Raw genomic sequence first — 22,588 nt, forward strand, 5'->3', positions numbered from 1 at the left:
GGGCTGCGTGTGTGCCGGCTGGGGGCAGCTGCGAAGCACCGAGGAGCCAGTAGCCAGTCTCTCGCACAAACCTCAAGGGTGTGTGGGTCTTGGTCAGGACATGCTCTCGCTGCCGCAGTTCAGGTACAGACCAGGTTAGCAGGTAGCCTCGGAGTCTTCTTGTTGGTTAGTTGCGCAATAGTGTTGGACTCCAATCCATGTGTATCCGAGATGGTGTCGGTAGACGCACCTGATGAGGACTGGCATGGTAGCGTTGCCAGCCATTTGGTGAATCGGGACAACGGCGGGTGATGACTTGCCTTGATGGATGCAGGTGTCTAGTCTGGAGTCGATCACCTGAGGCAGGGAGTGGCCAGGTATTTCCATGTTCTCTGGGGAGGCACTTGCATTCATGTACCTGTGCTTCATGGGCTGTTGGGACTTTGATGACAGAGGAGTGGTGAACACGCTGATGAACGTAAGGCTTGAGACTCGGTTCGCGCAGGCTGATTGGCTTACTCTCGGACTCCCGCTGTGCAGCTGCTAGTTCTTGCTCGGGTTGTCGTCCTCCTCTCTTGCTGTCGCTGTGTCAGGACTCACTCCTGTTGTAGCTTGGGTTCTCATCATCGTCCGGCCCTACCAATCACGACTTCCCCATCTGACCTCAATTGGTTGTCCAATTCTTGGTGCGGACCCTCCGGTCCCACTTCCACGTATCTTGCTGAGTACAGTGTCATGCCCATGGCACTGATGATGTAGTTGCCATAGGGCCTGGACGACAGGTGGCGATAATTAACTAGGAGAGGAAATTTCTGGATGGACGTCGTAGCCACATGACTGCCTCTTCTGAATCTTCTCTTGCACTACTGGCATTTGCGGCCAGGGGCAGGGATGCCATTCAACTCCAACTGCCGACACTCTGGGCTGGACGGTCTCACTGTGAAGTGACGGGAGCAACGCGGTTTGCGCTGGCTGCGACTTACGTGTGGTTCTCCCTTGGTGCTGTCGCCAGGGCCATCGGTCTGCCTTGGTGGCTGTCTGGTGTCTTTGGAGGTGTTCTTGGCTTGTGGTGCTACAAGTCCTCTTGCTTCTCCTCTCGTTGTCTTTGACAGCCCTGCGTTTGTCCAGCTCTTCTGGGCGACACGATTTCCACTCGTCTTCGGCTTCTTCTCCGGGTGCAATGTCATGCACCATGTTTTAACATGGCCAACGGGGCCGTTGAACTTTAATGGTCTCCGGACCACTCAGGCGAACCTTTAGTCGCTCTTCTCGGCTGCATCGTGAGCAGGCACTCATCTTGGGTGCTACTTCTTCAGGCAGCTTCTTGACGCTCCTACTCCGGGTGTTCCCTCTCCAGGGAAGGGGTTCCACGGGCAGTGCTGACATGCAGCTTTTTGATGCTCCTACTCCGGGTGTTCCCTCTCCAGGGAATGGCTTCCACGGGCAGTAGAGAGCTGTGATGGCGGCTGGCCACTTGTAGTGTACGACTCTCCTCTCGTCAGCCTTGGATCACTGATGACTCCTGCTTACGGCAGTGTGAGGTAGGACACTGTGCTGCGTTTTGGCCCCTTCCGGGCTACCTTGCTGTTGTGGAGATGTAGAAGATCTCCTTGTTGTCTCCAGCAGTGTTTCTCTGGACTTTATTCTTCTCCCGTCACAGACCACTCACCAGTCCTGTCAATAGGACTGGGCGTCTTGTCAGGTGTGTCAGCCATTTGCAGGGATGGCAGTGGAGGTAGGTGTACTTGGTGCAGGTAGGGTGACCACAATCTCTCTCCTTCCTGCTTTCGGGCCACACAGAGCCCCTCTCTCTTCTGGAGTTCCTTGGTGCTTCGCTGATGGTGGGTAGTCTCCCTTCTGCCTATTCTTCGCTTTAGGGTACAGTGCTTGCTCTTCGATGCTGCGCAGTGGCAGCACTGGATCCTGCAGAGGTTTGTGCGTGCTTGGCAGGGTTGGTCACTCCTTGTGACACTCTCATTGATGGTCCCATGGTGACCTTTCATGCTGGGATGGCTGGCTGGCACAGACTCCTTCAAGCAGCCATTCATTGCCAACGGGCCCCGGTGAGTATTCGCTCAGTCTTTCACATACATTGCACATGGTTGCTGCTTCTTTCTTGTGCTTTATGCCACTGATTACGGAGAGGTGCTCCTCTGCCTCTGTGGAGCACTAGCATCCCGCTTACCTTTGGGGAGCACTAGTAGTGCTTAAGCATGGTCTCTTCCAGGGTGCTGTCTGCTAGCACTCTGCCTGTATCTTCACTCTCGCTATGGCTTGCAATCAGGGCCCAAACAGTACTTTGCTTCTTTGCTGAGGCAGCTTGTTGTCGCTACCATGGGAGCGTGCAATGCTCTCTTTGCTCTGCTGTTGGCCTGCAGGTACCTGGGTCTGGTAGGGAGAATGGTGCAACCTTCTCTCAGGGCTGGTCTTGGCCGTACTGTAAAGCTTTCACCTTTGCTGGTTGAGGAGAGTTGGTGCTGTGCCTTTCATGCAACCATACAATTTGTCTGCTCTGGCAGTGATGAGGCTAGTAGTGAGTTCTGTGTGTTTTACTATGTCTTACAGTAGTGGCCACTTGCTACCAGGGAGCATACAGTGCTCTCTCAGCTAATCTCAAGTCACTGGTACAAGCTGTGGTTTCCACTGCAAATGGAAACAGGGAGCTGTGCAGGACACTGCCCACCTTTGGTAAGTCTGTGTGGGGGGCACGTGTCTACAGTTCAGTCTTGCTGTTTGTTGCGTTCCATCTTCCCTGGCCTCTGGCTACTGCACCATAGCACTCTCTTCTCCCCTTGCGTGGCAGCAGATGACCCCTAGGCGGCGCTGGTGTACTTCAGGTCTGGTGCCATGTTTGCCCTTCAATGTCCTGGTCGAGTACTGTAATTTGGTTTTCCACTCTTTCAGCGTATGCGGTACTGCTAAATGGCCACTAGGTGACGCTGCAGGGCTTATTATTGCGGCCCGCGGCCGTTTTCTCTCTATCCCTGGAACCTCGACCGGTTCGTGGTGCGGCGGCTTGTCCTGTCCTCTCGGCCGTCGTTTGGAGCAAAAGAATGCATGGCAAACTGGTGGCGGGTGCTGCCTTCCGTGCATCCCGATGCCCTCTAGCTGAAGACACATCTCGACCTTCTTGGGTCTCAGTGCACTGCTACCGCTGTCCTCGTGGCCCTGCCGCTACTCTACATATCGCGGTAGCCCATCCTTCCTGCAGGCAGTCTCTGGCAGTACAAACTGCTGATGCCTCCCTACTATCGCAGGTAAGAAATCGCTTATCTAACATATTTCCAGAGGACGCCGCAGCTTCTTGCCTTCATTTTCCTTTTCTTTGGGGATACTACGGTGCACCAGACGGGAAGGACAGATCGGCGCTTCCCTCACTTGCGGGCAGCCTCCTCCCTACAATAAGCCAGGTCACGCTCCGCCTCACTCAGCTCGTTTCTGCACCTGGGCAGTCCTCTCCCTCACCGTGCCAGTCAGTTGCGTGCAGGCACCAGACATGGTAGGGACCACCACACGTGCCCAGCCTCACCACTAACTTAACTTTGGTGGGGCCGACACTCACTCGGAAGGCAGCCTCTGTCTGATTTGGGTCTTTCTCACCTCCAGGGCTTACGGCGCTGCGCTGATGGTGCTCTCCTTTTACCCACGCAGGCTACTCTCTTCGGTCCTTGTGCTGGCGGCAGCTGCAGGGAAGCCCGCGACATGGGCTACACTCCCCCTTATCCTCGACGGTCGCTCGGCCGGCAGGACTCAGCTCGCTCGTTCCATTTTGACTCTGGAGGATACCTTCCAGTCTGCCACTGCATTATCACCGATGGTGGGGGTTGCCCTCTCCATGGGCTAGACTCCCCCCTCTACCACATTCAACCAAGCGGCTGCACAAGTGGGCAAGATCCCACCCTCGTCTCCAATGTTATGTAGTGGGCCCTAGGCCCACATGATGACGAATCACAGACACTGTTAGTGGGGTACTAACAAATGGCCACAAGCACGTGCACTCGGGCCCTTTTATTTGCCGGGTCACGTCACTCGTGACACCGGTGGTGAATGGGTGTGGGGTGTGTGTGTGCCCACTCCCATACGGGAGTGGCTACTAAATCAGTATCTGTCGAGACACTAGAACGTGTCTCGCAGGACACAACAGATGGGCAGTCTGCCAGTGGAAAGATTTTGAGGGTTGTTCCCATTTGTTTTCCTGTTGGACTTTGTTGTTGGGATCTATTGGTCAGATAAAAAAATTATTGTTGGGTTAATAAAAAACAGTACAATAAAAGCACATGTAATTGTAGTAGATAAAGGTAACAGTTAATACAATCATCAAATCAATCAAGAGGCTTGAGCAAAAGAAATGCACTTGACCGACCCCACAACTAAACCCCCTGCAAAATGCTGCATTTGTATTATTGTCATATCAGTCATGTACATAGGGTTAGCAATAGGAATATTCAGGTGATAGTTAAAGTGTTTAATGCATAGAAGAGTCTCTGACCTGGGAAGTGGCCTCCTAATGTATGAAGTATCAATAAAGTGCCAAGTGTTGTGCTTTTTAATGCATCCTTTTGTGCATTTTGCTCATCCCTCTTGTATGTCTCTGAGCTAATACCAGAAATTCAGACTGGATTGTTAGATTTATTGTTAAAGGGTTAGTTACATATATAAGTCCAACGAAAAATAGATTCAAGTGCAACCATAGGTACATCTCCCTGAGCCCTTGTTCTGATGTCTGTAGTGTCTTGGCGGACTCAATTAGAGAATTCCATGATCATTTGGGAGGTGTTAAGGTGTGTTTATTAACAGTCATGAGGTAATGAGAAGTTTCAGGTTGAATGTTGTACACTGATGAATAAAGACTTTGTTTATGAGCTCCGTGTGTGGCATGCTCTTGTGCATTCTCCCGGGCTGGGGAGAACATGACAACTAGTGATGAAGGTGGGATACATGCCCCGAAGAAACAAGATTGCTGTGCCCGAGAGTTTGCAAGGATACAGCAAACTGCTTGTGCATGCCACATGCGCCCCAAGCCAGTGCAAAGGAATCTGCAGTTGGCGTGTGGAGTGCAAGCTCCACTCCAGCCTATACAAGGCCTCTTGGAGAAGTTGAAGGCCTAGCAGATGAGCAGAGCCATCATTAATAGAAAGAGAATGCTAAAGACAGCGACAACCAGGCATGACGCTAAAGGCAGTGACAACAAGGTAACAACATAAAGAGCTGTGAAAAACAAATATGCTAAAAGACAGTGGCAACCAACTTCGAGTAATGAAATTTATTCACCAGACTCATGACCTCAAAATTGGGCGATGTGACTCAAGAGCAAATACCGGGATTGTGCTTGCAAGGTTGTTGGTCTCCGGAGAAGGCACAGAGGGCACGGGAAATCAGCAGCCAGTGGCGTTCCGTACAACTCAAAAAGTCTCCAAGATAACAAAAGCTCCCACTTGCTGCCACAAGAGACATGGAATATGGTGCTGCAGCATTTTTAAAGCCTCCACCACTGTTCAATACCACCATTCGATACAACCAGTTAGCAGAGTATTGGCACCAGAGAGACTTTCTGTGACTTCATTGATGCTCTGGAAGAAGTAAATGATTAAATAAATCATTAAATACTCAAAGAATGTTCCTGGTGATGGAGTAAAAGAAGTGATAAAGAAAATCTCACAGACTGAGATAATATCGTACCATCAGATCAAATAAGCACTAGGAGACAAGTTCAATCCAATGGCAATGTCGATTATGAAAGATACATTTTCAATCAAGCGAGACAACAAGTTGGTGAAACGATGAATGAGTTTGTTGAGAGACTTGATGTGCTTATCAAGCACTGTAAGTTTAGTAGGACTACTGATAAATAATCCATGCACCTCAGAGTCATTGATGGCTGTCTTTCAGACTCTTTTAGAAGACGCATGTTGGGAGAGACGCTTGGCTTAGAAAAAAGTACTACTGGCTGCATGAGCTGAGGAAAGAGCAGACAGACAAGCTGTCAGCATGGAAGTTGGAACAGCAAATGGTGGATTGGTGTTAATCATGAAGAGCACAAAGGCGCGTTGTCTCACCATAAACAACGTTCCCACTGTGCACTCTGCTGGGTACAAAATCCTTTAGTATCTTGCTCCAAGTGTCGAAATTCAAATGAATAAATTGTAGACGTTTAGATCCGTGATTTCATTTTATTTGAAACATCGTGTTGCATCACACTTATGAATCTTTTCCATAAATAGACAACATCTGTCTTCTTAGTGGATTGTTCTTAATGGATCCCTTTGTAAATCACTTAGAGTAATTCCCAATGCATTTCGGGACGGTGCCCTTCATCAGGTATTCGTTCTGAAACAATGGTCAAAAATTACATAATTCAATAACTCAAAAGGCCTCTTGACCATAACCAAAAAATAACGAAACTGTGAGGGGGTGGAACAGTGCAATTGTTCTGGCTGTGCTTAGAAAGCTCTCGATTGTGTGAAGAGACCGGAAGTACTGGCTAATGTCAAATACTCAGAGGTGAGTATACTGGAAGCAGTGCTTGTGATCTTCGCAAAAATCCCACACGTTTTTGCGCTGGAATACATGCAGTAACAGTCATGCGTGAGTCATGCAATAATGAAAAAAATCCGATTGTAAAATTGAAACGTTCCATTCTGAATACAATAGAATGTCTGAGTCATGCAAAAAATCAGACCGTGAAATTAAAACATGCCGTTCTGCACACAGTAGAATGTCATAATATGTAACTGAGAGTTCAGTTCCTGTGCTCCAAGTTATTACCTATAAGTGAGGTGTCCCGTTAACATATGGTGCTAATCGGATGGTGACAGAAACGTTGCTATCAAGAAAATGTAAAAACAAAGTTTATCGGGGGGTAAAAAAAGCGCAATCTCCGTGCGATTACACAACCTAACGGTACCCAAACATCTAATCAATCTCAGCCCACGTGTGAAACTCGTACCTTAGTGAGTAAACTTGTTCCATCTCAATTGGTGTCTTAGTCTCCTGACTGGTTTCAAAGTGAAGCGCGAATCCCGCACGTGTATATATTTGAGCCCCGAAAGTGAAAATGGAGTAAGAAGAAAAAAGAAAAAAGTAGTCCTGTTACGTGGCCACCATCTTAGAGTGTAGTGGGCTAAAGAACAGGAAAAGGTGAAATGCTCAATAAAGTAGATGGTTACACACATGTGACCTGCCATAAGATCGTACAAACTAAGAAAATCAAAAATATACCATGAAACATTAACCTATTAACCCCCTTATATCCAGTTTTAATCATGATCTGTTACTTCTCGTCTGGCAGGATAGTAACACTCCCAAACCTTCTCCAAAGAGCAATGTCTAATTCTGATTGTACAGGTTAGTTCATAAGTAACAACTGAAGTCTGAACGTTCTTTCAGTCCTTTAGGGTTGCATGTATCTACTTCATACATCCAAAACAATTCTCGGTGCAGCAGCCACTTCTTGTTGTCTCTTCCTTCTACAATTGGCACCACTTCTAACACTAGAAATCTCAATTGGCTAACATTGTGATTGTTTTTCGCAAAGTGCATCGCAACCGGTGATTTTTCTTGATGGTTCCGGATATTACTCTTGTGTTCGGTTAGCCAAATCTTAATCTTCCGTTCAGTTTTTCCCACATATGCTAGCCCACATGGTCATTTACGGAAGTATACTATGTTTTTTGAATCACAGGTGGCAGTGGTTTGCAATTTTCTCAGTGTCCCTTTGGTTGGATGTGTCATGGTATTTCCTTTGATTATGTTTTTGTAGTGCCTGCAGTTTAAACACGGGGTGGTACCTTTATGGATCTTGGTACTGGGTAGGGAAGGTTTATCCAAACATCCCTTAAAGTTTCTTGTGCGTTGATAAGAAAAAAGGGGGGTTTCACAAAAATACCCTTAAAGTCAATTTCGGTTTGAACCATAGACCAATGTTTAATATGATGCTCTTGATTTGATAACTCCGGGTAGAGTATTTTGAAACAAACACAGATCTTTCTGTCGTTTTTTTGGGTTGTTGCATGGTTAGCAGTTGATCTCTTTCTTTAGTTTCAGCTCTTTGGACTGCTTTCTCAATAACATTCATAGGATATTTCCTTTCTCTAAATTATTTTATTATCTTCATGGTGTTGGTTTCGTAGTAACCATTCCTAGATAAGATCCTTTTAACCCTCAAAAGCTGTGAATAGGGCAAATGTTTTTTGAGAACTCTTTGATGGCAACTGTTAAAATGGAGTAAGTTGTTTCTGTTGGTTGTTTTAGTGAATACTTTAGTTTCTAGTTTTCCACCTTGTCTTGTGACAGATACATCTAGGAATGTGATAGTCTCATTGCTCATGGTATTTGTAAATTTGATATGTTTATCTATTGTATTCAGTTGATCAATGGCTTTCACCAGTTCAGATGTTTGTCCCTTCCAAATAAGAAAGATATCATTGATGTACCTCCAGTATATTATGAGATTCTTAGACTATTCTGGGTTATGTAAGATGTTCTCAATTTTGAACCTGTGCATCAAGAAGTTCGCGCAGCAGGGTGCTGCACAATTCCCTATCGATGTACCTGACAGTTGCAAATAGTATTCATATTTCCAACTAAAATAACTGTGGAAAAGTGAAAAATGTAGTAGTTCCAACAGAAATACCTTCAAATCCTCGTCAATGTTATGGTTCACTAGAAATGATTCCACAGCATCAATTCCCTGATTATGGGGAATGGACAACGCGCCTTTGTACTTTCAAGATTCACGCCCAGGATTAGAGGGCAGTACCCACTTGCACCCTACCCAAAACCAAAGGAGTATAATTAGAGAAAATCTGAGCAAATACAGAGTGCCACAAAAAAATTTTTCATTCCTAATCATGAAGAGCAAACACAAGCACAAAGTGAATGCACGTAAGTTGACATCCGTGAAGTAAGAAAAACTGTGTTTCCGAAGTGGAGTAAATGTCCAGCCATCAGACAGACGTGCAAAGGTTGCAGAAAGAACCACTTCATAACGGTTTGTAAAGCAAATGAGAAACCAAGTGTGTCATGGTGAGACAAGAAACTGGGCGTCAGAAGGTTCCAAAAGCATTTTCACTGCACCCACAAAGACAAAAAGCAACTTCAAATGCGATAGGTGGAAACTAAACAAAGTCAATTATCATCAAGTTCATCCTGCAAGCGTTCCTCTATGTCGCCATCGAGTAACACTGAAAAGGGGGAATGTGCTATGATTATATCTAAAAAGAAACAACATGCACACGTAGGCCTTGCTGCTTGCAAAGAAGACAAATGCATAACAAAAACAAGTGAGTAATCGAAACAAAATAATTCATATGGACATTGCCCCAAGGTCACAACTGAAAGTCACTGGTTGCCCCCTGACCTTTGTAATTGACAGTGGTGCATAGATTAACGTCATGCCAATCAAACAATGTAACAGTTTGTCACCCATACTGCAACTCACAGTGTCAAACACGAAGGTGTACACCTGACCTGCATCCAAACCGTTGCAGCGTCAAGGATCATTCACAGTGACCTTGTGACATAAAAAGATGCCTGTGCAAGCCCCAATCCACATTCTTCATGGTACTTTGTCCAGTGCATGTCTAATTAGTTTTGAAACTGCTGCTGGCATGGGATTAATATCCATCAATTACAACATAAATACGCGATCTGAAATTGCGAGTCAATTCCCGTCACTATTTCATGGCCTAGGAAGGCTCAAAGCAATGAAAGTGCAACTTCACATTAACAAATACATCCAGGCGGTACCGCAGACTTGCATTTCACCTACAAGAAGTGGTTGAAAAAGAACTAGAATAGCTGTTGAAACACGACATCATCAAGCGCTCTACCGACCCCATACCATGGGTTTCTCCCATAGTGGTGGTGCCAAAAAAGGACAGTGGAGGTGCAATGTACATTTGCGTGGATATGCACCAGGCCAACAAAGCAATTGAGAGCGAAAGACATTCTGGTTTGCTCATTGCAGACATGATCATGCAGCTGAACGGAGCCAAATTTGTTTGTGGCTTGACTTGAACAAAGGTCAGAAGTAGATCTGTCTTGTGTGACAGACCATTGGATGTCACATGTTTATCCTGTTGGGTCACCAATACACTTCCTTTAATTTGATTATGTCATTCAACAGTTTTACAAACACCAAGATATCTTGTTGGAAAGCCACTAATTTCTCTATTTTCCCAAAGATGGATGCAATGAGTTTTTGAAAGACGCAGCAAGCAAAGTCGAATGGCATGCTTAAGTACATCAATGCCCCTTACTTCAGCCAACTGACCCTTGGTGTCACTTGTGTGGTCTTGGGTTCAGGGAAAGCTGGTCCAGTGTTCCTTCTGCAGACAGTCGGGCAGTCCGTTTTCAGAATCCTTTCAGGTCAAGGAGTATTCAAATTTCAGGTTCTGAGGGTACCAATTGTACACGTATTGCCAGGCTGTGGGGGGAGGTCACCCCTTTTTCTAACTTTAAAACTGGATCCGATCAGTTCTTCCGTTTTCCCTGGGCTTGGCAACTGTCTGTGTAGGGAAACAAAGGGCAGGCAAACCCAAGTGTGAGCTGCACATGCCAGGGACAGGGTAGGCATCTTCTGAAGGCAGGAAAGTGGTGGGAACAACCCACAGACAACATTTGAAGCTCAGGGAGGGGCAGGGTACAGACCACTAGGTCATACTGCTCAGTACCCTTCCCTACACCCAGCGCCCTTTTATCCACTGTCTAGGAGGAATGCACATCGCACCACAGGAGAGCCTATACTGGTAATGTGACCCTGGACACTGACAGAAAGGCACATTTGGTTGAGGCAGGAAAATTCCAACTTTCCAAAAGTGGCATATTCAAAAATAGTAAGTTAAAATCATACTTTACCATTAAAGAGAATTTTAGATTACAATTACAATGAGTGCAAGAGGTATTTTTCTAAATGCTCCCATAATGAATTTATCACCTATTAAAAGTAATACGGTAAACTAGTGTTAGCCTGTCAGAGGCTCGCCTTGCTACAGTCACTGCTAGGACGTGTAAAACTTAAGTACACATGTGTAACTTTTTAAATACCATGCACCCTGTCCTATGAGCCTTTAGGGCCTACCTTAGGGGTGTTTTATGAGTATTAAAAAGGAAGGCATAGACGTGGAAAAAGGCTTATTTTGCCAAATGGAAATGGCAGTTCTAGAACTTCACACAGAGGCTGCAATGGCAGGCCTGAGACATATTTTACAGTGCCACTTTACTTTACAGGTCCTGTGTACATGTGATAACATCTACTATGGACACATAAGTAGATTAAATGTACCAATCAGGTGTATACCAGTTTTACCATGCTTGGAAGGGGGAGCAGGAGTAAAGTGTGCTGAGTGCTTATGCCAACAAAATGAGTTCCGCAAAAATAGGGTAGTGAATGCAAAAATCTGGAAGATTACCACGCAAAAGACGGTCATTTCCAGCACCTGTGGTATGTCTTGCATGTTTGTAGAATGGCATATCCTCTGTCTCGGTCTCTGCGGAGGCCTGTGGGTTCTGTTCAGTCTCACTCCAATTAGTTTTGAACTCTATGTGGTCTTTTGCTTCAGAACCCTCTTTTCTTTGTGTCTTTAGAAACTTGTTTGTCCTGTACTTCTAGAAAGCTGTCTTGTGTGTTTAGAAGACTCTATTTTGAGTGAAATCCTTTGCCTCAATACTGCCCCCTTTCTTCAGATGCCCAAATTGTGATTTGTGTCCTTCGAAATCCAGTGAATCTTGTTGTCAGAATTCATGTACAAGCCCACCCCAGAGAGACATGCAAAGAGGAATGCGAAATGTATAGCCTCTCACTGTAACCTTTTTTATTACGTGCAAGTTGATGAGGCTGCTAGCCGCTCCTATTGGGTTTCTTTTATACAGTTATGTTAATTTCTGTTCAGCAAGACAGCAAATTCTTGTACAATGTATTACCCTGGACCTGCCTAAAGAGGAAACTTGATTTCCAGCCACAGAAATGTGAGCAATACTCTTTACTGTCTGGTGAACCTATCCTCGCCCTACATCGTGTACCATGGCAAACCGGACACAACCAAATGAATCCCACTTTGATTTCATAATTAATACTGTGAGCAAAACTAATGGATGAACATCTGAAGACATCAGCTCAGGCATTTTAAATGTTTACATTCCTTATGCATATATTTTCTTAAATTCCTATGATCTTGAGGTTACTGTTTCCTTTCCTCAGCCTAAAGCACTAAATATTTCCATAACTATGCGTGCGGCTGTTAAATTTTGCTTTCAACTCTTTATCTCATCAGCTGTTCTTGCTGAAATGGCATTATAAAAGTAGCCTGGCAGTGGACAGACTGTTTGCCTCATTCTAATTCTTCTAAAATACCATATTTAGATAGCACTATATTCACATGCAAATAATGTTTCTTTCTACAGTCTTACCACCCTCAAAGGGGATGCTGTCTAAAAAGAAATCATTTATAATGCTAAAACCTTGCTTGGAAAACTGACCTTTACTTTAAAATTTCTTATTTGTCTCCACTCTTTTTTCCTTTCAAATGGCTCTCTCCTTCCCTTCCATCCCCTGCATGCCTCCTCTCTCTGAGCACAGCCTACCCTATTACATGCTTGTTTGTCGTAATGCCTATCAATGTATTTCTGCAAACTGCCCACAACTCCTTTATAAGGTCAGAACCTCTCCTTTTCTGAAAGTCATACCCCTGCAACATAACAATGCCTATACCTCCCCAGGCTCATCTATAAATCCCACGAGCATGTGTTACACCCCCCACTAATGATCACAATTAACCCCTAATAATGTAATCCACCACAAAGAAACTGTAGTGAATGCATGGAATGGTTTGCTGAGTGCACAAGACTAATCCCAATAACCAGCAGTATCCACTAACACTACACTAACCCCTATCCTTGGATTCGGGAGAAGTGTGCTGCCCAATGAAAAGTGTGTTAACGCCTCGTCAGGGATAGTAAGCGCTATATAAATGCAATTACAATAAGATCACAATGAGCTTCTTGCGGAGAGTGATGCAAACTAGTATTGTCTGAAATAATAATGACTTCAATGTGCTCTGGTGATCAGACCTACCTAAAAGGTTAAGTGACCAAAGGCTTGTGGTGTAGGGGAAAGTGCAATCACAGGTGCTGCCATGGGCCGCCTCTGCGGTCATCCGATTTGTGAAGTGCCGACTTATGAAGTGCCAAACACGGCAGTGGCGTAGCTATCAAAAGTGCAGCAGGTGCAGTGGCACCTTAGACTACGGTGTAGAGATGTCTCCCACAGAGCAAATGTGGCTATATGTCACTAGTAAAGCAGGAGAAGAGGGGCTTGTTCCTGTCTTGCATTAGGGTTTGTGACACTATGCTACTCCACTGTGAATACACTGTCTCTGATGCTTCTGTATTTCAGCTAAACCGGGTTCATGTCCATTGTTTGAAATATTGTGCATCCGTGCTGCTCGTCAGACTTGTGATAGCGACAGCGGGTGCGAAGCAAACCTGAAGTGCTGCTCATCTAGTTGTGGAACGGAATGTGTGTGGCCAAGATAAGGTACAGTATTCATTTACAGAACACAGACTTGGGGTGATACTGCGGGAGGGTCGGATCCTGGTAGTATGCTCTCTTATTCTACAGTTAAATGATGATTTTGGATTCATAGTATTTTCAAAATCCTCAACCTCTAGAGCAAGAAGCATTGAAAAGCAAATATGTATTCACAAAAGATAACTTTTTTAATAAGAAAAATGCTAATGCTAATAATGTTCCACATCTCAGTATCTGCCATCACTGTTGGTGCCAATTTTGTCTATGCCCGACACACCAGTACCTCCAGGGATCAGTATTACTAGTATTTCCAGTACCAGTACCTCCTCTGATATGTATTACCAGTATTCCCAGTGCCAGCACCTCCAGTGATTAGTAGTACAACTATTTCCAGTGTCAGTATCTCCAGTGATCATAATTGCCGGTAGTTCCAGTACTAGTACCTCCAGTGTTCAGTATTTACAGTACCATTACCTCCAGTGATCAGTATTACCAGTATGCCCAGTGCCAGTACCTCCATTTATCAGTATTATAAGTATTTCCAGTTGCCAGTACCTCCAGTGAGCAGTATTACCAGGATATCCAGTGGCAGCACCTTCAGTTATGGTCAGTCTTGCTTTCCCAGTACTTCCTGCAGACACAGGTCCCTATGTGTTCAGTACCAGTACCTGCCACCACCTTCATTACTTTTGTAATGACAGTCAGCATCTGTACTCTCTGATCACTATAATATCCAATCTCATTCATAGCTGTGGTGCACTCAGTATAAACATCTTTGTTTTTTTCAATGCATGCTAACCTTTGGGAATTGTGGTGTTTTATTGCTATAATGCTTTCTATTTCTGCTGAGCAGTGCATTGTACTGGAATTTTTCTTTGAAAGGAATCAGAAGACAACCGACCATTGTAGGAGGGGGGAAGAACCCTCCAAGTGTGAGATGTGAGTACACCTACAGATAGAACAGTCAGCGAGAAAATAACAAAGATTGACACTGAGAAAGGCCCACTTGAATATTATTTCAGTTAAGTGAACTTAGGGAATTTTTTTCCATTGCCTTATTGTGGAACTCTCTAGGAGCATCTATTTGATCATTACTCACATCAGACCTGGGGGAAGAGCATTTTGTCGTCTAGCCCCCAGTTTCTGGAATGCCGTTCCACCCTTTCTGCGCTCCATCTTTAGCAAAAGTTTGTTTAAGGCACAGTTGAATACAGTTCTGTTTGGGAAGTTGTAAATCTGTTCCTACTCAACTTATGTAAGCTCCAGGACGCTTCTTAAGAAGCAGCAGTCACGCTCTATAAATTCCTTTTCATTCATTCAACCAATAGTGGAAAATACTAGTGCTGATTGGAGGTATTTCTTAAGATTGTATTTAGTTTCGTACAGAGTTTCATAAATAGTTTCATGCATAGATACATTTCGGTCAGCAGGTACAGAAATTAAAGGTTTGTAGCAGAGGGAGATAGATGTGCACTTATATACACGTTTAGAGAGTATGTACTAAAAGGATGAATTGCTTAAAATAAAACGAATGTAAGATATATGTTTTTCACATAATGAGTGAAATCCATTTCTGCTTGATTATTCCAGTGGAGAATTTGTCCCAGCCTGAATCATTTTACTGACACTGTCCCATCCCATTTGTGTGTCTATCTATCTATCTATCTATCTATCTATCTATCTATCTATCTATCTATCTATCTATCTATCTATCTATCTATCTATCTATCTATCTATCTATCTATCTATCTATCTATCTATCTATCTATCTATCTATCTATCTATCTATCTATCTATCTATCTATCTATCTATCTATCTATCTATCTATCTATCTATCTATCTATCTATCTATCTATCTATATATATATATATTATCTACTGGCGGTCGCCAGTAGATAGTTATAGTTAGGACCGTGTTTCCATAGGAAATCCGCAACATTCTATTTGGAATAACTTTGGCGCCGGTTGACGAATCCTCGCGAAATTTTCAAAATAGGTGGGGCGCACCTCTCCGCTCCTACCCTGAAAGTCTCGGGGGGATTCGTCAAGCAGGGGCTGAGAAAAAAGGGGGGTCCCAAAACGCGTTTTCCCCATGCAATTTTCCATAGGGACCTTCAGTCCAAGGTACAGCCCGAACGGCTGAACAGAATTACTTGAAATTTGGCAGAGAGGTAGTCCTCAGCTCAGGGATGTGCCTTTTGCATATATGGAGTCAATCTGTTCAGTAGTTCCTGAGAAAATCAAAAGTAAAATCATATATATACGTGGGCGGAGACTAACCACACATCTCATCCTGAGATCTGATTGGCTGTCAGCACTTCATCCAAGAAGTGTTGGCAGCCATCTTGGGACCAACATACATGATAGCACCTCATTAAAAAGCATTGCAGTTAATAGAAGGTTTTAAGACTTTAGTTACATTATAAATCATTTGTTGATGGTACCATACTCATTTTAGGAATTGTGGTATGTTCTAAGGTGATTTCACCATGTGAAAAAGCCTTCTGCTGGGATATCATGATTGAGAGAAAAATATTTTCTCATGCTTTTCCCACAGAGGTTTGGAAGGTGATCTATAAGCTAAACTGAGAGCTTATTTTCTGTAAATTCACATTATCTTTCTCAGTCATGTGAGAATGAAGTCTGACATTCTCAGTAAAACATGTACATCCAACAAGGGCAGAGACTGTCAGTTGATTCCTTTGTGTTCTACTGCAGCTTCCCAGAGTGTTCCAAAGAACAACTAGAGCGCTAACAGTCCTACTTATGATAAACGTATGGCACACCTGAAGCCATCTTGCTTGGATTAAAGTGCTAACTCTTAAGATATTTAATTTAAAAAGGAACAAAATGAGGGGGTTCATTTTTCCATAAAAAGTATGATTAGTGCTGCAGAAAGAAAAATTAGGGCACATTTTGAGTGACTTCTCAAATCCTCTTCTATTTCATTAAAAAATTCTGACATGCAGACTGAAACATGCACTTTCAATACCAGCAGCAGTTTTCCCTGGTGAGCAGTAGCTTTACTACAGTGATCTAATGAGCAAAAAGAGTGCTAACATTCTGAATTTATGGCAAATGTATGACACATCTGAATGCCTTCTTGATGGAATCAAAGTAAAAAACTGAAAGTATTTCCTACTGAGGAGACTGCAGTAAATGAGGAAATTAGGAAACTTCATAACAAATAAGTCTCCCAAGATGGCCACCAGAGACAAAAGAGCCCAAATGTAGCCCAAATATCACCCAGATGTAGCCCAAGTATAGCCCAATGACAGAATGTCCCAGAGTGTTCTTAAAAACAACTAGCGCGCTTACTGTCTTCATTATGACAAAAGTATGGCACACCTGAAGCCATCTTGATTGGAATAAACTGGTAACACTTAAAACATTTAATTTATAAAGGAACACAATGAGGGGGTTCATTTTGCCATAGAAATTATGATTAAGGCTGAAGAAAGAAAATGAGGGCACATTTTGAGTGACTTCTCAAATCCTCTTCTATTTCATTAAAAAATTCTGACATGCAGACTGAAACATGCACTTTTAATACCAGGAGCAGACTTCCATGGTGAACAGTAGTTTTACTACAGTGATCTAATGAGCAACTAGAGTGCTAACATTCAGAATTTATGGCAAATGTGTGACATATCTGAATACCTTCATGATGGAATCAAAGTAAAAAACTGAAAGCATTTCCTACTGAGGAGACTGCAGTACATGAGGAAATTAGGAAACTTCATAACAAATAAATCTCCCAAGATGGCCACCGGAGACAAAAGAGCCCAAATGTAGCCCAAAATCACCCAGATGTAGCCCAAATATAGCCCAATGACAGAAGTGTGCAAAACACTTATTATTTTGTGTTTTTGCAGTGTTATATAGTGCAGACTTGTCAGGTATTGGAGTGCTTTACATGAGCATTGGTTACATCACACAAGAACAAATTCATTTTGGTTGTAGACATGGGGAGACTAAGTGATTTGATCAGAATCACAGAATGTCGAGCTGAAGCAGAAACTCCAACCTGGTTCCCCAGTTGCAAAGTCTGCAGTTCTGGAAGTAACACCACATCCTCTCCCCTAAGTGCAACATTTAATCAAGTGGTCAACTGGATAAAAAAACATAAAGATAACAAATAATTTAAAAGTGCTTTGTCGCTATTTGAAAACTCAGAAAATATGTCCTTATTTTAGTCTGTTAGAGCACTAACCATAATTTTGATGCCAATAAGACCCTCGCATATATGTAATTTCTAAAGGAAATGCTCTAGGTATTACAGTTTTGATTACATCAAGATGACGTCAGGCGTTCCACACTTTTGTAATAAATATAGAATGTTAGCAATCTAGTTGTTCATTAGGATACTGTTGAGAGGCAGAGGCCAGGGGCACGGACTCTGAAAATTGAAGGCAGGTAGGAGGGTGCAAAGGCAACAATTTAACCACACTGAGCAGGCAGGAAGGGCCGTGGCAGCACAACAGACTATGGAGGGCAGTGGAAAGGGGGGCAGGGGCAACAAACCAACAATACAGGACTTGCAAGAGAGGCTGTGGCAATGTAATAGACCATTGTGGGCAGAAGGAAGAGGCAATGGTAGTACAACCATACATGCCAACAGACCCATTTCAGCCAGGAAACGTCCAATGTTTTTAAGCTCAAATGGGCTTTATTTGATCTGTCTCCTGTCTACAATCTCCTCTTTTTCAATGTAACTCAAAGGGGAAAATCAATACCCCAGTTTTTTTTCAAAATCTCCCTCTTACCAATTTCAAAATGTTCGCAAGTATGGTACATTGGATCATGGAAGGAAATGGGGTAGGGACATGGACTTGGATAACTGAGGACAGGAGGGACATGGAGAGGTGCACCAAACTGACCCTGCAGGGCAGGCATCAGGGTTTGCAGCAGCACAATACACCACACAGGGCATGCGGGACAGGAGTGCAGCACAACAATCCATATAAAGCAAGAGGGAGGGGACAGGACCATGCACATGGACAACAGAGAACAGAGGGGCAAGAAGCAATGGTAGCTAGCTGACCATAATGGACAGACAGGAGAGAAAGCTGCAGCATAACAGACCATAAAGGGCAGGAGGGACGGATCAGGGGCATTACAATGGAACAGACAAGCCAGGAGGGAGGGAGTAGGGGTCTGCACATGTAAACAGAGGGCTGGGGGCAAGGGGGCAGGGCAGGAGCAGCAAGATAGCCATGGAGGTCAGGCAGGATGGGTACTAGAAGCAAGACACACCATGAAGAGCAACAGTGAGACTGTGATGGCATACACACAGACCATGGAGGGAAGGTGGGAGGGGGTCAGGGGCAGCTAACTGACCACACAGGGAAGGTGGGAGGGGCCATGGCAGCACAGAAGACCATGCATGGCAAGTGGGAGGGTTAGTGGCAGCACAATGGCTATGATGGGCAAGAAGGAGGGTGCAGGGGCATGCACAAAGGACGATGGAGGATAGAAGGGAGGGTCAGGACCTGTGCACAGACAAGAAAGTTCAGGGGAAGGGGCCTCACAACAGACTGCACGGGGCAGGCAGGAGGAGCAGTTGCAGCACAACAGACCAGGGAGGGCAGAAGGGTGTGGCAGTACAATGCACCATGAAGGACAGGAGGAAGAGGATAGGGGCATGGCATGTGGACAGGCAGGGTGGAGGTGGCAGGGACAGGTTACAGTCATCTGACAATGCTAGGCAGGTGGGAGGGGAGTGGCAGCTCAACAGAACTCTCAGAGTAGATAGGAGTGGCAGGTCCATGGAACATGGTGGGCAAAAAGGATGGTGCAGGGACATGCACAAAGACATCGGAGGGCAGGGGGAAGGAGAATAGGGGAAGCAAGCTAAGCACAGAGTTTAAGCAGGAGGTCAATGATGGGGCATAGAATTGGGCAATGGAGGGCAGGAGGAGTGGACTGGTACATCATACTAAATTGAGGGCAGTGGCAGCATATCAGACCATGCATGGCAGGAGGGAGGAGGCTAGTCCATGGATTCACACAACAGAGGATAGGGAGGAGGGGGATGGGGCAGCAAGCTAACTGTTCAGAGAAGGCGGGTATTAGGAACTTTATTGTTTTTAAAACGTGTGTCTGTGCGAACTACTTAAAATATGAACAAGTATGCAGCATAATCTCACTTTTATTCAGGAAGAAGAGGACGTTTGTGACTGTGACTCCGGGCTCACTTGGCAGAAACACCCCCTGACCCTCCACCCCCTATCGCAAAATGTAATGCCCGTGAAAAGGGTAGGTGAACACAGTGTTATATAGAACATAGTCCTGAGAGCACGATTGAAAATGAAAACTAGATATAGTGTATGGTATAAACTATGCACCAAAAAGTGTGATATAAGATGAACCGGGCGTGAAATATAATATGCAATACATTGTGCGCAATGACAGATTCATTGGAGAGCGCGAGATAGCACAGGCACTAGCGTGTGCTATGCGATATGCGCCTTGGAGTGTAATATGCACAGGGCAGTGTTGTGTAACCTAACTAGTCTCTAAAGTTGTAATATAAAATATGTGCTGGGGAGTGTAACGTTGCATATGCACTGTGACAAAGATATGGATCCCAGATTGTAATATGTATGGCATAGCACTGTGCGTTATAACATAGGCATCGAGGAAGGCACGTTAGATGGGGCAATATAACCCGTGCGAAGACAAGTGTGGCATGACATATTCACGGGGTGGTGTTACAGTGCACATGGGCTAGAGAGTGTCATAGCATATGCACTAGCTAGTGGAATACAACACAGAGGTGTGTGGCACTCAGCAGGCAATGGTGGGTGTAACACAGCATTGGGCTCTGCCAGGAGCGCGCTGTGACTCTCAAGTGATGTTCGTCCCCTTTCCAGAGAGTAAAATAAAAAGTATTACACATCCGGCAGTGGATGTGTGTTTTATTAACCGTGAGGGGGGTTTCTTGCATAGTTTTGGTCGAATTTTTGTCGAATCCCCTTTGAATGGCTTGGTGTGCATGTGTATTAAATGTGCCCGTCAATAGCTACCCATGTTTGTATAAATAAACGACAAGGGTGTCTACCGGGATTAGGCACGGTTGGGCATCAGACATGTCAGAGCTTCACTAGTGGTGTAAATACATTCCACGTGGATTCATTGTATGCATAGTCGCCTTTTAATGAATATCATGCAAATCGTCACGGTGATAGGTACGTACGGTTTGTACAGCATGTCCTAGGTGTGTCTATAAATATATATTTTTTAAAAATAATAAAAAACAGTGGCCGGCCCTGGGGATTGGGGTCAAAAAAATATAATTAGGAGACAGGCCCTGGGGGATGGGGTCATCAGGGCCAATAAATTAGAATAAGAAGGAGAACCACACAGCCCCCCTTCTTAAAAAATTAAGATAAATAAAAGACTGGCATCGCGTCGGAGGACACGCCCCCTCCTTGCAGCACTCTGCAAACGCGCCCCCTGGCGAGTTGTAAGTTGGGGAATTAATTCCTCTTCAATACTGAGGGTCCCTGAGGGCCAACTAGCCCAACAGGCATCTCCAGTATGCGCCAGGGAGCTGTCCTGCAGACAGGTGTTCTGAGGCCAAGCCCCTTTTTACACCTCTCTGCAACGCAGCTCTGTGGCGCTTACTGGAGGTACCTAGTGGTCTAGTTTGACCCTAGGGACCCTTAGGATTCAAGGGGACTTAATCTCTCAACTTAGAACAGCCACAGGGCGCGTTTACACAGTGGTGAAGGAAGGGGACGGGGCCTGAGGTGACGTGTGCAAACACGCACTATGGCACGTTTTAAATTGGGGATATAATTTCCCTTCAATACTGAGTGCCCCTGGGGGCTAACTAGCCCACCAAGTGCTTCCAGTAAGCGCCACTGAGCTGCAGTGCAGAGAGGTGGTCCAGGCCGTGCCACTTTTTACACCTCTCTGCAACACAGCTCTGTGGCACTTACTGGAGGTACCCAGTGGGCTAGTTGGACCCTAGGGACCCTCAGGATTCAAATGAACTTAATCTCCCAACTAAAAACGGACACAGGGCATGTTTACACAGTGGTGAAGGGAGGGGACGGGGCCTGAGTTAAGGTGTGCAAAAATGCCCTGTGGCCTGTTTTAAGAGGTAGTTTTAATCCCCCTGCCCTATTATATACTAGGGGCTTACAGAGGAGGTCATGCTAATCACAGGGAGACCCCAACGCATAATGTTCCCTAGTGTATGTAGGTGTTTTCACTATATTCTAAGTGTCTTTTAACATAGCACTGGCTCTAGGACTGGTTAGTCAGACTCAGTTACCACCAGTATCCATCTGAAAAAGTTGAGGGTACAGGATGATTTTGCAACAAGACTTCTTTCTGCTCTTCTTTTTGTTCTTTCTGCACGTTATCCTTCTTCCTGCACTTTTCTTCGTCTTTGAGAACTTCTGTTGCTTCTTTCTGCACTTCTTTTTTTTCTTTCTGTGCATTTTTTCTTCTTTCTTCACATGTCCTATCTCTGTAGGCATAGTTAGAAATTAGCATTTAAAAAACCTTTGAAATTCACAGAAAAAACCATAGGTTTCAGGCACGTTATAGTTAGGAATTAGCATTTAAAAAAACCTCAGAAATTCACTGAAAAAACCATAGGTTTCAGGGGTGTTATAGTTAGCTGGACTTTTCACTTGTACAAAACCATTGAAATTCCCCCGTTACAGTTAGTTCAGCTAACTATAACTCGCGCGCCCGCAATGCACTGCTGATGACGTCACATATTACATCACTCATGACATGGTCAGTGACATCACTCATGACATCACTCATGACATCACTGATGACATCACTGATGACATCATCCTTGTGATAGAGTGGCAGACCTCCTCTCACCCTAATATAACCTTTGATACACACATTCAAAAATAGAGACTACAATTTTCAAAACAATGGACATACCAATACCAGTTACAACAACCTCTTCAGTAATTCTAAGATCCACATACACATCCACTCATTCACCAACAGTCCTACACAGTCACTCATACATGTACTCACTCATCATATGTACTCATACACCTATACATCCTGTTACACAATGCCACTCATCCATAGAGTTACTC

General features: G+C 44.5%; 1 protein-coding gene across 1 annotated transcript in view; it reads left to right on the top strand.

The window, feature by feature from the left end:
- WFDC3 (WAP four-disulfide core domain 3) overlaps positions 1-22,588 on the top strand; it is an 85,744-nt gene that overhangs the window by 39,286 nt on the left and 23,870 nt on the right. Inside the window, exon 4 of the mRNA XM_085615162.1 lies at positions 13,373-13,513. Within this exon, the coding sequence (XP_085471288.1) occupies positions 13,373-13,512 (140 nt within the window). The 3' untranslated portion in view covers position 13,513. The remainder of the gene's footprint in view (positions 1-13,372; positions 13,514-22,588) is intronic.

This window comes from Triturus cristatus, chromosome 7 (genome assembly GCF_964204655.1).
Source record: "Triturus cristatus chromosome 7, aTriCri1.1, whole genome shotgun sequence".
NCBI lineage: Eukaryota > Metazoa > Chordata > Amphibia > Caudata > Salamandridae > Triturus > Triturus cristatus.